The 14,478-nt window shown below is 34.1% G+C and overlaps 1 protein-coding gene across 4 annotated transcripts; it reads left to right on the forward strand.

Moving 5' to 3' along the window:
* Nucleotides 1–7,289: 7,289 nt before the first annotated feature.
* On the forward strand, nucleotides 7,290–13,396 carry LOC112281411 (shaggy-related protein kinase epsilon). 4 transcript variants are annotated; one of them, XM_090249969.1, is made up of 13 exons: nucleotides 7,341–8,155; nucleotides 9,306–9,430; nucleotides 9,649–9,948; nucleotides 10,157–10,249; nucleotides 10,612–10,671; nucleotides 10,872–11,219; nucleotides 11,401–11,457; nucleotides 11,613–11,753; nucleotides 11,962–12,012; nucleotides 12,136–12,231; nucleotides 12,441–12,524; nucleotides 12,700–12,802; nucleotides 12,963–13,396. In XM_090249969.1, exons 3-13 carry the CDS (start codon nucleotides 9,796–9,798, stop codon nucleotides 13,043–13,045), a joined length of 1,269 nt encoding a protein of 422 aa, XP_090106095.1. In that variant the 5' UTR covers nucleotides 7,341–8,155; nucleotides 9,306–9,430; nucleotides 9,649–9,795; the 3' UTR covers nucleotides 13,046–13,396. The 4 variants fall into 4 exon arrangements, with proteins under 4 accessions (XP_024373665.1, XP_024373668.1, XP_090106095.1 ...); XM_090249970.1 differs by having other exon boundaries at nucleotides 7,544–8,083; nucleotides 9,319–9,430; XM_024517897.3 differs by lacking the exon at nucleotides 9,306–9,430 and having other exon boundaries at nucleotides 7,290–8,155.
* The last annotated feature ends 1,082 nt before the right edge of the window (nucleotides 13,397–14,478 follow it).

Here is a 14,478-nt window from a genome sequence, read left to right on the forward strand (position 1 = left end):
TGAAAGATTTGATACCAAAAAGAAGATTTATACTATTATTATAGAAAATCTAAGAATACTACTTAATATTATGTAAAAAAATAACACAATTACAAAATAAAAAATATGCTTATTGAAGAAGATGATATATTAGAAAACGAGTTTCTCTAACTATAATAAGAACCATGCGACTAAAATCTTGTGCAACACCTAATAAAGGTCATATTTTTTTCTTGTGATTCTTCATCTTATTTTATAATAGAAGGTTTTTTAGGACCAAAAAGCCACAAAATCTTTATTTTATTAGATTTAGAAGCATCAACATATTTTATAAACAAAGATTTTATCAAAAAATAAGAAATATCCTTAATCATGAAAATCAAATTTATGCATGTAGAAATCATAGATGATCGTATGTTATCTTCTAGAGACGTTATGTATAAAAAAATTCTTCTAGATATAATAACTAAAGATTATAGTAGCTTAGTAATATTTAATGTCATTAGCTCGTCTTTCAATCTAATTATTTTTCAATTATTGTAGTTAGAGAAGTAAAAATCTCAAATAGATTGAATTTATTGTAATCTTGATTTTTTCTATAATTTAATTCAAGATTCTATTAATCAAGTAAAAACCTATAAGTTCAATACAATCAAATTTTTATTATTAGGTGCAAGAACTTTCATATATGCTACAAAAGAAGTGTCAATGTTTGCTATATATACTATACCCATTTTTGATGAATTTTTTTTTTTAAGCAACAATCCAAGCTAGTATTAAGCTTATTAAGATGTTTTTGAGAAGAAAAATATCAATATTCTTTCAAAGCATTGTTCCTATGACTGATCAATCAATCTCTAAGAAAGAACTCAATCACCATTTGAACCAATCTATAGCTTATTGCAGAACAAGTTAGATGTATTCAAGGAATATATTAACAAAAACTCGGCTAAGAACTTCATACACCATTTTAAATCTTGAATATCAAGTCCTATCTTATTTGTGAAAAAAAGAAGAAGATAGATCTCTACAAATGTGTATAGATTATTAATGATTTAAAAAGTTCATTATTAAGAATATGTATTCTTTATTTTTGATTTTAAGACTTCTTAATCAACTCAATGAAATAAAAGTCTATACAAAATAGATCTACAATAAATATATAACTTGGTATGCATAAAAAAAAAAGATGAATAAAAAACTACATTTTGATTCAAGTATAAGGATTTCAAATACAATATCATGCCTTTTAGATTCAAAAATGCACCAATTACTTTTCAAAATTTAATAAATGATATTTTTCATGAGTTTCTTAGTGATTTTATCATTTATTATATTACTAATATTTTAATCTACTCTAAGAATATAAAAAAGTATGAACTTTATATTCATTGTGTATTATAAAAATTGAGAGATGTAAGATTATATGCCAAGATAAAAAAGTATGTATTGTATATTATTTAATTTGATTTTTTAAGATACATCATTTCAAACAATGGCCTTATAATGGATCTTAAGAAGGTATAAACTATTATAAATTGAAATATTCTAAAAATAATAAAAAAATTATAATATTTTTTGATTTTTTTAATTATTAATAGATTTTTATTAAAAACTTTTTTCAAATTGCAGCTCTTCTTATACATTTGACATATAAAAATAAACTTGAATAGAATATAGAAGCTGAAGTATCTTTTGAAGCCTTGAAGAAAATATTTATTTTTACACAAATCTTATATTGCATTGATTTTTTAAGACATTTTTTTATGGAAACAAAATCATCAAACTTTCTATTGGTGCAATGTTGTCACAAATGATAGAAGATCACAAGCCCCACTTGATAGCTTTTCATTCCAAGAAATTTTAGTAATCAAGATAAATAATAAAATCTACTATAAAGAACATCTTGTAATTATGGATTTATTTCAAGAATGGCATCATTATTTAGAAGTTGCTTCCAATCTAATCATTGTATATATGGATCACAAGAACTTCAAGTATTTTATGGTATCATGTATTTTGAATTGTCGCCAAATCCATTGGAGCATGTATTTATCAAAATTTTAATTCTAAGATCACATATTGATTTAAAAAATAATAAGATTTATTAGATGCCCTTTTTAAATGCTCTTATCTTGCACCAAAAGAAGGAGATTTATTTTTTGTTCAACAAAGACTTTTGATAGAACAAGACTTTGGAGCTATTATCTAAAGATGTTTGATGGTTGTAAATATAGAAGGCAGTTAAAGACTTTGTACAATTATTTGATGTTTGTTCAAGATAAAAAGACTCTCTATTATCAATCTTATGGATTTTTTAGCCATTATCAATTCTAAAATAACTATGGTTTTTAGTTTCTATAGATTTTATCACAAATTATCTAGTCTCAAGTTTTTATAATTTTATATTCATGATAGTGGATTATTTTACCAAAGTAGCATATTTTTTACCATACACAAAATCTATTTCAAATAAAAAAAAACTGAACTTTTCATTGATAATATCTATTATTATCATGAATAGCTTAACAATATTATATTGAATGGTGAAACTTAATTTATATTAAGATTTTAAATATGGACATAAAGCTATCTTTGACTTTTCATCATCAAATAGATGGACAAATACACCATATAAATCAAGTTTTGAAGCAATATTTGAGGTATATCTTCAACTACCAACAAGATGATTGGATTTTTTTTTACCATTGACAAAGTTTGTTTATAATAACACAATACATTCTTCTTTGCAAAAAAAGATCTTTTTTTACTAATTATGAATATCATTCACAATTTAATGCTTTTGACTTTTTAAAAATTAATATTCTTATAGCAAAAGATTTGAAAAATTATTTATCTAAGCTACATACAATAATGAAGGTACAATGAAAAGAATTCAAGAACAATAAAAGATCAAGATAGATGCTTATTGCAAAGAGCTACTTCAATTCTATATTGATAACAAGATATGATTACTTTGTTGCAATATCAAGATTAACTATCTTTGTGACAAGTTGGATTACAATATGCTTAGATTATTTTTTACATATAAACAAATCAATCTTATTGCTTATTGATTACATCTACAAGTATCCAAAAAGATCTATTTCATATTCCATATATTTTTTTTTGAACTATCTAAGATAATAAATATTACCAAAAGAAGAAAAATACCACTTCTTATTATAGAAATGGACAATAATTAAGAATACATGATCAAAGAAGTCTTAAACTTAAGATAATATTGAAATAAGTTGGAATATCTTATTCATTTGTATGGATATAATATTAATGAATGCATGTAGGAGCCTGTTAAGAAACTTACAAATGTAGCAAAGGAAATTGATTTTTATCATTGCTAATATATATCAAAATTAAGATGAAGAATATCAAAACTTTTCTACAAATGAAACAAGATCTATAGAAGATTGGATTCTACTTTCTATCATTATTTGTAACTTTTGTGTATTAGGGTACTAAAGAGATCGAAAATTAATAGCCAACAAATTTCATATAAGAGCTATTATTTTTTGACTTAATGGATGAGACATTGTGATTATCAGAGCCTTAAAGACAACATAATAGAGATGAAGATCCTCAATAATAATATATTTTTTAAAAAATAGATAGTAAGATATAACACATTTGATATCACAATCTTGGAAGAGACTTCTAATGTTTGGTAATTTTATCAAAGGTAGAAATAATTCTTAACAATATTCCAAATATTTTATTTGAATAGAGTTATGAAAGCTTCAAAAATAATTAAATAACATAGTGGTCTTTTTGTCTTGATAGGAGACATTATTATCGCTTGAAAAAACCTATCAACCACCTTCAAAGAGAATAAAGATTAAAGTATGTGACAAATACAATTTGCTGCATCTTCAATTTTCTCAACATACAATGGCTAATTCTCAAAGAACTTGTCTCTAGAAGGAAGGATAATGTCAAAAATATATATATTTATTTAGATAAAAAATACTAAATAGAAAATAAATATAGATAGATTTGATATTATCTTATGGCAAAGCTTCTTAGAAGCTTCATAGATATATATTTGATTTTATACAAATTTATAGTTGATTGATAAGTTAGAAATTTAGTCAATAAATTAGCCATGTATTGTATATGTGGGTAGTTTATAATATAAGTTAACAATATAGTGTGCATATATGAAATTTATCTTATAAGTTAAAACATATGTCTTGCAATTTAGAAATATATTGAAAGTCCTATAGAACATCGCTATGGAGCTTCTAATTAGAACTATATATGGAAATAAGAATGAATCCTTCTTCACTCTTATTAATGCCATTTTAATCTTTTATCTTATTTCAAGAATTTTTAGTCTTTTTAATTTTAATAATAATTATTCTACTTTAATATTATACCATCTTTGAATGATTCTCAAGTCTTTTTGAGTGATATAAGAATGTATTGATCTTTTAATTGTTTTTAAGATTTATGTCTTTAACCAATTGACAATATATTCCTAAAGAATGTTATTAATTGTCATATATTTGCTTCAAATTACTTTTTTCAAATTTTCAATACCAATATCATGTACTTTGAGATATGATTAATGTGATATATTCACATGTGTATTATATTTTGGACTTTTAAGTTGTATAATTTAGTACTAATGATTTTCACATGAAGAGAGATTGAAATTGAGAGGTTGTAGTGGTGATATATTTGAACAATTTAATTCTTCAAGAATTATATGATTAACAAAAAGGACCATATTTAGGATGTTATATAAACAAAGATTGTTACACACAATATATTAAGTGCTACAAATCAATCACAAAGTATCTAATCTAAACCAAATACAAATGTATAACCAACACACTCTTAAGAATGTCAAATTAAGGACTTTCTTCTATCTAAATATTTAAGCCATAGTTGATATTAATATAGTCAATTAACAAAAAATTCTCAATAGATATAAAACCTCTAATAAAATTAAACTACATACAATTGATAAGATTTGATACTCAATGTCATATCACATGACAAAGATTTAGGATTTAGAATCTAAATCTAATTCTTGAAATACTTAGCCTTTATTAAGTTTAATTTAATTATTTCATTATAACAAAAAGAATGAAGAGTTAAAACAAAAAAGACAATAAAGAGGCTAAAATAGATAAACTTATATTTTGTGATGATGATATGGTGGTTTTGGTTTACATTTCTTAAAGTATAATTAATATATAAATTTTTATAAAACTAATAGCTTTTAGTATAATAAAAAATATTATTATTAATATTTTATTTTATTTTATTAGAACTTAGTCTTAGTTTATAAATGAGAAATATTTCTATATATATGTATATGTATATATTTTATCTTAATACTTCTATAAGTATAGGCATTCATAATAAATAAATATGTAGAAGCTAAAAAAAAAATCTCATTACTAAAATTATCAAGAATATAAATTAAAATAATTAAAATTTCAATACTCTCTTGTGTCACTCAAAAAGAGTACATAATTACTTAAATATGGTATAATATTAAACTAGAATGTCTATTATTGAATACAAGAAGATTAGAGAATCTTAAAACAAGACTGAAAATAACAAAGATGTTGATAAGAATGAAGAAGGCTTTACTCTTGCCTTGATATAAACTATCTAATTAAGAGCTACATGACAATATTCTATAAGATCTTTGACATGTATTTCTCAAGTTGGATACATATTGAACTTGCAAGAGAAGTTTTGTATATGTATGCCACATGGCCAACTTATACCACAAGTTGCTAATATGTGTAGTATATAGCCAACTTGTTGGCCGAATTTTTAATCTATCAATTAATTAAAAATAAGTATAAAGTCAAATCAATATCTATTAAGTTTCTAAAAATCTTTTCCATACAATATTAGCAAATCTACTTATATTTATCTTCTATCTTAAATTTTTTTTATCTAGATAAATATCTATATCTATAACAATAATAAAAATCTTATACACCTATATTTCTTATATGCTTTTCTATTACCACATCACCTAAAAACTACAAAATTGCATGATTCTACAAAAATTATGAAACCTTGTATAATTTATAAAATTTTCATCTATTTGAGGTTATGAATTAAACATTTTTCTCTCTCTCTCTCTCTCTCTCTCTCTCTCTCTCTCTCTCTCTCTCTCTCTCTATATATATATATATATATATATATATATATTCATATATTTTTATGGTTCTTAATTATTAAAGTAAAAATATCTATTTATTTATTTATTATTTTTTAAAAAGACTATTTCTTCAAATCAACTATACAATTTAAGAGATTCTATTATCTTTTAAAGATATATTTTTAATTTTCATTCTATATCTAATTTTATAATCAACATATAGTATATGAGCTTCTATATTTTATTCATTATATTATATCAATAAATACACACTTTTATCAAAAATTTATATAACATAGTGGTTGGAACAAGAAGTGAGATCTCTATAGCTCCTTATATTATTTATATTTTTTAATTAATTAATTAATTATTTATTTATATTTATAATGCCTCTTTTGACTAAAATGAATCAAGGGTTCTTACAACAAAAAAATGAGCCTAATTAACATCTATTTAAAAATCTTGCTTAAGTTTCTTGTACATTGCTAAATAAATAAATTAATTCTTTTTTTAAAAAATGGAGTTAAAACATCCACCAAAGTTGGCCTAATCTATCAGCTACACTTTTGTTTATACATGCACCTCTTACATCTTCTCTTGCAACTTTTTGTGCATAACAAACTTAAAATTTACACAACTTACTATGCTCTTCAAGAAAACTTTAGATTTATCTATTTTAATAATACATATATGTATATATTATTAAATTAATGATAATATTAGAAAATATTGAATACAAAAATGCCATTAGAGCTTGGTAGTTTCAAAAGGTATGGTAGTTTTACAAAGAGAATGCCATCCAAATCTACCAAGGGGAACCCTGGTGCCCAGAAAGAAAGGAACGTTGGGAACAAGAGATGCTCCCAACAGTAGGTGCGTGAGGGACGGATTCGTTTCCGCTGAGCGCGGTAAAGGGGGTACGGAGGGGCCATGGGTACCCGCGGTCAAGGGGGTTGGGGGAGGAAGAAGAACGACGACGATGACATCACATCACCATACCAATTGAGAAGAGAGAAGAGAGAGTATCCATTTGGAGTACTCCTACTCATACTAATACGATCTAATACATACGATCTCATACATACGATCTCATACATACGACTATTATCATCATCATCCATTAGGCTGCTGGCTATGGCCATGATCCTCCATCTCCGTTGCTCCTTTCCCTCTCCTTCTCTGCCGCTCTGCCTCCGCCGCTCTTCTCTTCTTCTCCTCCCTCTCTATTTCTTCTTGCTTGATTCCTTTTCTTCTTCCTTGCCTGATTGATTCCCCGTTTCGTCCCTTCCTTCTTCCTTATTTTTTTAATTTTAATTTTAATTGTTAATTTTTTTGCCTTTTTTTTTGGCCATTTTGAGAGGTGCATCGGTTTGTGAGGTCACCGGCTGGGAAATTTGACGAGTTTGTGGAGAGGAGGAGGTTGATGTGAGGAACAGGAGGAGTTGGAGGAGGTTGGAATCGGTGGAGACTGGGAAGGGGGGCGAGGCAAGAGGCGTGGTTGTTGCGGAGGAGCCGGGGTTGGCTCTGGACGCAGAGAGATGGGAAGGAAGGAAGGAAGGGAAGGTCGTGCATAGGGATTGGACGAGAGAGAAGATTATGTTGTACATGGTGGTGGTGGGAAGGGTTGGAAGAGGTGGTGCCTCTTGGAAGCGTTGTTTTCTAAAGGTTGTGTTAACATAAGGAGCGCAGTTCCTTCCGTGTCATTTTGCTAAGATCTCCCTTGGGCAGCGCATCTGAGTCCATCCATTCTGATAGTGTTTCACTAGGGTGTGAGAAGGTATTCGCGGGGTCAGCTGATGGGCTCGTTTGAGGTATTACATTGGTAACGACCAGGTGTAGTGAAGAACGGCTTTGGAGGAGAGGGGAGAAACTCTGCGAAGTGGTTAAGTATGAATGAAGCGTGGAGGGGAAATGGAGGGAAGAGGAGATGGTGATGAGTGGAGCTTGTGGCAAGAGGTGATGCCGTCATCGTTGCCATGCATGTGATGTGCGGGGTGTAGTAGTTAGCTTCGACTGATAACTGAATATGTAAGATTTTTCTCCCCGGGGCTGGATTGATGTGTGCATTGCCGATGATATTCCACTAGACGCAGATGTTAAATGCCTGTTTACAAGAGAAGCTCAGCTTTCCCGACACGACTTCCCCTCGGTTGACCTCCGAGGGCTTACTTCGTCCGTTTCGGATTGAGTAGGAGAAATATGTACCTTTCGTCAAGGACATGCCCTCCTGGTAGTGGGCTACAATATGGAATTAGACTGTGTAAGCGAAATGTGGTTCTGAAACGTATGATTGGCATATAATTTCCATACGATGTGTATAGTTCCTTGTTTATGTGGCTTTTTAGGTAACGCTTTTCCAGCGTACTCTACGCTAGCTCTTCGCTGAATTGCCTATATCGTTTCATAGTATGTGAACGCTCGTGATCACAAGGCGGGATTTCATATCGATGTACGAATTTGGTACGACTGTAGTGATGCTTTGACCCGAGATATTAAATTGAAGTTCTGTGTCAATTACTCCTTCTCAGCCTTTGGTATCAGTAATAGGGACACTCGTGCGTGTTTTTACTATTGCTTTCCTCGGCGGAGTCAATAATTTAGGCGCCTACTGGTTCAAGAGTATATTGGCTGTTGCTGGGAAGTTGTCTATCCTTGTGTGTGTAAACCTTTTGATAATGGGATTGTTTAGACGATCCGAAGTACCATAATTGTGTTGGATTGCTCGTGTGATCACTTTTTCGGAAGAGGATTTCTGGGTTCCACTACGTTTGTTGTTGTATGCTTTGCTTAAAACCCTCTTGTGGCCTTCGAGGTTCCTACAGTTGGTTCCGCTTTATCGTACTCTGTACTTTGCTCAAAGTTGATTCTATTTCTGACATTTTTCTCATCTGGACTGTCCAAGTTTCTATTTCGATTGGTAGAACTCTTCACTGTACACTTCTGTACTTAATTATCTTCGTACTGAATACGGTGTTTGATTCCTGCTTGGGAGGAGAGCACTCGTTTGACTTGAAATTGATGCTTCTGTTGTGTTTGTCTAATCGATTTCCTCCAAGTCTCCGACTCGATTAGCTTACCTTCCCTGCTTTTTCTCATAGAATTTCAACTATCAGATATTTAGCTGTTCATTCTGCGATATGCTGTAATTTGCCTCAAAGCCTGACTCGGCGATTTTCAGTGGATTTTTACAGTGCGTGGATAGTCTCACATTGCCTCGTCAGTTTTCTGCTGGCACGTGGAAGATTTTAGAATCTCGTTATGTCATCTACAGTATGTCTACAGTAAGATTGTTATTTGTTGAAGGTAGTAGTTTTTGAGGCCTCAACTGATTGGTTTTGGACTCGCTTCCACATGTTCTAGTGTTCAATTGAACATTTTATTTTTTATTTTTTTGATTATATCGTGCACTGAGTGGGCATACTACAGTCCTTGTAGCCCTGTTTTATGTATAGACTTGAATTCGATATATTGTAGTCTGGAGCGAAAGGGTATCTAACATGTTTTCTGTCTGTTTGTGGCAGTGTTGTCACTCATACTTTTCGGCATTTAGAACTTCCGTAACGGGTACGGTCACCTGCAGCCAGGGGATGCTGCTCGAGTTATAGAGCTACCAAATTTAGGCACAGAAACGTGAAGTGTAGTTTTACTCTGGGAGTGGTGCGCCTTCTATGGCATCTGCAACTGCCGGTGTGACTAGCAGCACAAATATGATTGGAGGAGGAGCCCCAATCAAAGCAGGTTCTAGCGGCGTAGAATCATTACCGAAAGAAATGCACGACATGAAGCTCAGGGATGAGAAAGTTGACCATAGCGATGATAAGGTGCGTGCCACGATTTTTTGTTTGTTCAATGTTATGATGCAAGTCTTCCAACTCCAAGTGAGTTTCTGGATTGGTTCAGTTGCATATACCTTGTTGGAATAATTCCGCTAGTTTCGAACATCAGCGTGAACTGGCTTTGCAACACTCGAGTGTGTTCTGCTCAATTACAGTGGGCCTGAAGTAATCAGGTGATCGGAACGATGTGCAGGAAATCGAGGCGTCAGTAGTAGCTGGGAATGGCACGGAGACTGGCCATATCATAGCTACCACAATTGGAGGGCGAAATGGGCAACCTAAGCAGGTATGGCAATGACAATTCTGAGTAGTTGAGAGTAAATGTGTGGCGCGGCCTCGTGTCCGCAAACCCTCCTGGCATCGCAGGACGCTGTAGTCTTCCCGAAAAATTAGCTCTACCAGCGGTACTGGGATCTTCTTTAGAACGAATGGGAGGATCGATTTTGAGTTTTTGCTTTCTAGCTCATGGAACATACCGTCGACATCTTGTTGTATGGATCTCGATACTAGGAACCATCTGTAATCCATGTAGATATGGATTGGAGTACTGCGCTTTGTCAGGGCTCGACTACGTCAGGTCCTCCTGAAAGCTGGTAAAAGTGACCTGTACTGATATTTGTTGCCCTGTATTGCATGAGTGTTGCACAGACTATTAGCTACTGTGCAGAACGAGTTGTTGGCACTGGATCATTCGGGATCGTTTTCCAGGTAATTATCACCATTGATCCCTATTTTAACTGATGCTACGTTCTTTCGTAGTAGATTTATATTCTTCATCTCGGACAGACTGTATGTGACCTTCTGGTATGTATCGCGGGATGAAGGCATGCGGCGCATCTGTCCACGTCTAACAAAAGTTGGCTCAGGAATAGAATTGATTGAATTGCGTGTTCACTCAAATTTATCAGGCGAAGTGTATCGAAACTGCGGAGACGGTGGCGATCAAGAAAGTGCTACAAGACAAACGATACAAGAATCGCGAGCTGCAGATCATGCGACTTTTTGACCACCCGAACATTGTAGCTCTAAAACACTGCTTCTTTTCGACGACGGATAAAGATGAACTGTATTTGAACCTGGTGCTGGAATATGTGCCTGAGACGGTGTATCGTATTGCAAAGCACTACAATCGCATGAACCAACGGATGCCTCTTCTATACGTAAAGTTGTACACTTATCAGATCTGCCGGTCTTTGGCGTATATTCATAACGGCATTGGTGTGTGTCACCGAGACATCAAGCCACAGAACCTGCTGGTACGTGTCTTACGAATCTCATTGTGTAAATGATGGCTTCTGAAGTTCGTGATATTGTCCGTTTTATCGCTTGCATTAGGACGTGATTACTTTAGCAAGTCACTGAGGCGTGTTGTATTGGCTACGAGAAGTTGCAAGAGTTGGAACGGTGTTTTAACAGGCTTGGGTTTTTGTGGCACAGGTGAATCCCCATACGCATCAACTGAAACTGTGTGACTTTGGCAGCGCCAAAGTTCTGGTGAGTATCTGTTGGATGAGAGTGAGCATTGTTCAAATTGTGAGGCTGTGAACCATCCAGTGGAATGGACTTTACTTGTGTGGTGGAGATGTTGCACTAATTCCTGATTAGGGTACTTCTCGGTGGAGCGACATGACGGAGGTGGTGTTGTGCAGGTGAAAGGGGAGCCCAATATTTCGTACATTTGTTCACGGTACTACCGTGCTCCTGAGCTGATTTTTGGAGCGACAGAGTACACGACTGCCATCGATATATGGTCGATGGGATGCGTGATGGCTGAACTCCTTCTGGGACAGGTACTGGTAGCGTGGCTGTGGTGAGGTCTGTTGGCCTGAGATGATATGGTTGAGTGGATGCCGAGGATTGTTGATTCTTTGCATCAAGTTAGTGGCGGTCTCGGACCACATGTGTGTGTATGCGTGTTGCAAGTCGGAGTCATGGAGTTTGGGTGAGTGAGGTGGGGGAGTAGTGCTGAATTTGACGAGATTTTGGATGTCCTTGCAGCCTCTGTTCCCCGGAGAGAGTGGAGTAGATCAATTGGTGGAGATTATTAAGGTAGGGCACAGGCGATGCACGGTGTTGTGTTGAAGGGTGGCGTACTTGCTTGCTGGTTGTGACTGTTGCGGGAGTGTTATGATGCTGTGGAGTGTATGTTATTGAGGAAAAGTTTTGTGGCAGGTGTTGGGGACACCGACTCGTGAGGAGATCAAGTGCATGAATCCGAACTACACGGAGTTCAAGTTTCCGCAAATCAAGGCTCACCCATGGCACAAAGTATGTGGTCTGTGTGAATGCACTGTTTTCATCTTGGGCTTTGGTAGTGTAGTCCAGAAGTGGAGATGTACGACCGTGTTTTCGTGTGTGAGCGGTGGGTGTGGCTCGTCATCTCTTGTGGTGTTCAGTTTGTTGCTTTCATGGGCATGTGTGGGATGTGCGACTTGGAGGGTAAGCAAAGTGTGACTGGGTGGATGTGAGTATTGTAGGTATTCCATAAACGCATGCCACCAGAAGCAGTCGACCTGGTTTCAAGACTTCTACAGTACTCTCCAAATCTGCGATGCAATGCTGTGAGTAGCTTCACTTACAGACAGTTGGGTGCGTTGGATTGTGATGTTTGTGTGGCGTTTGCGAGGCATGATTTTAAAGCGAGTTTGCAACGACAGCATATCGATGCAGTTGAATACGATACTGCGTTGCAGATGATTGACATGACGATATTAAGCAAGTGGTTGTTATTTGCAGCTGGAAGCGTGTGTGCACCCTTTCTTTGATGAGTTAAGGGATCCTAACTGCCGCCTGCCGAACGGACGGCCACTTCCGCCTCTGTTCAATTTCAAACCTCAAGGTGGGGAATTTTGGTGATGCGTGGGCATAGGGCAATGTTTGATGCGAGCTGTGCAGACGTTGTTTGTAGCGTTGTCAGTTGTTTGTACTCGTATGATAGAAAGTAATGTTGGCAAGATGGTGGTTTTTTAATATGGTTGGGTGTGGTGGTGGTGGTACAGAGTTGAAAGGTGCAACTCCTGATATTCTGCATCGTTTGATACCCGAGCATGCTCGGAAGCAAAATCCGATGCTGGCTCTGTGAGGGGTATTTCGGAAGTCTACGGAAGACTGCTGCGTGAAAATATTTCCTCCGGTAGAGGTTGTCCGCTTTGTGGAAGCGTTTCGCAGGCACTTTTCTGTCTAATGTAAACACGTTGAGGGCCGAGTGTGCTTTGAACTCCTGCTTTTTCTCTTGTATTGGAGTAAAACGCTGTAGCATTTCACAGTTGTTACGAGTGATGGTCCTGTGGTAGTGAAGGTGTGCGGATATGATTCTGTTGTACCTCAGGACGATTAAGGATTTTAGGAATTTGCAAAGCTTCCTAATGTGGGTACTTGGTGTACCAATGGAAAGGCTCTTAGTGCATGTATATTTATGAGATTTTTACGGTTATGTGTGTCATCACTCAACTGGATGTTCCTCATTGGATAGTATCGTTCTAATTTGTGTTTCGTTGTCGAGTGTATTTGTTGACCAAGTGTCTGTACCTTGTGTGTATATATCTATACTTTCAACCCTTTATTTTCTTGAAGTTGAAACTATAATTACCATTTTTTTCTTTTTCTTTTTCTTTTTCTTTCTTTCTTTCTTTCGTTCGTTCGTTGAGATAGTTTGTCCCAATTCAGCACGTTCTGATTGAGAGATTTTCTTGGTCAGCATGTGCTTGGTCACATCACCGAAGCGGTGAACGTATTTGTTGAACAGATGCATGGCATGTTGCATTATAGCGCACTTGACTCTCAATTGCTTACGTCTTTACGCAACTGCTGGTGGGACTTGCATCTTTGTTGCTCTTATTATTTTCTTGCGTTGGCAAAATTCTTGCTGGGTACTTCACAATATGGTTCTTTAGGTTGATGTGAATGTTGCCTCAACCCTTGTCTTTAAAGCTCAACTTACTTTTCTTACGAATTGAACATGATTTTAAGCCTGACACATAATACTTCCTGTTCACAGCCTTTTGGGTTGTCATCCCAAAAGCTCTCTTCAATGGTCTGCAATGTAATAATGCGTTGACAGCTAATGTTGGAATGAACTCCTAGTTATGTCATTTTTTTTACTTCCCCTTCTGTCCTGTGTTCCTTTGGTTCACAGTTTTTAGTCTTGTTTTGGGGATGTATTGGGTGCTATTAGTTAACATATAATTATAGTTGATTTTGCACCATATAGCATAAGGATGATTGCTCAAAGGATATGATCAATTAATTTTTGCTGGTTTTGTCCCTTTGATTGCATTTTGATAGGGGTCTTCATCTTATGTTTTGAATACATTTGTAAGAAAAAGAGATCATGTTTAATACAAAGTTTAGTGACTCCTTTTGATAATGGAGAATTTCATTTGTTTATTTACTTTCTTATTTAATGTTTTCACTAAATACATTTTCAGTAAATTTTTATAGGTGAGTTGATTTCTGATACATAGGAAGATAAATAAATTATTAAGTAGGCAGTTTGATTTTTATGAATCAATTTCA

This window comes from Physcomitrium patens, chromosome 4 (genome assembly GCF_059467195.1).
Source record: "Physcomitrium patens ecotype Gransden chromosome 4, ASM5946719v1, whole genome shotgun sequence".
Classification (NCBI taxonomy): Eukaryota; Viridiplantae; Streptophyta; class Bryopsida; order Funariales; family Funariaceae; genus Physcomitrium; species Physcomitrium patens.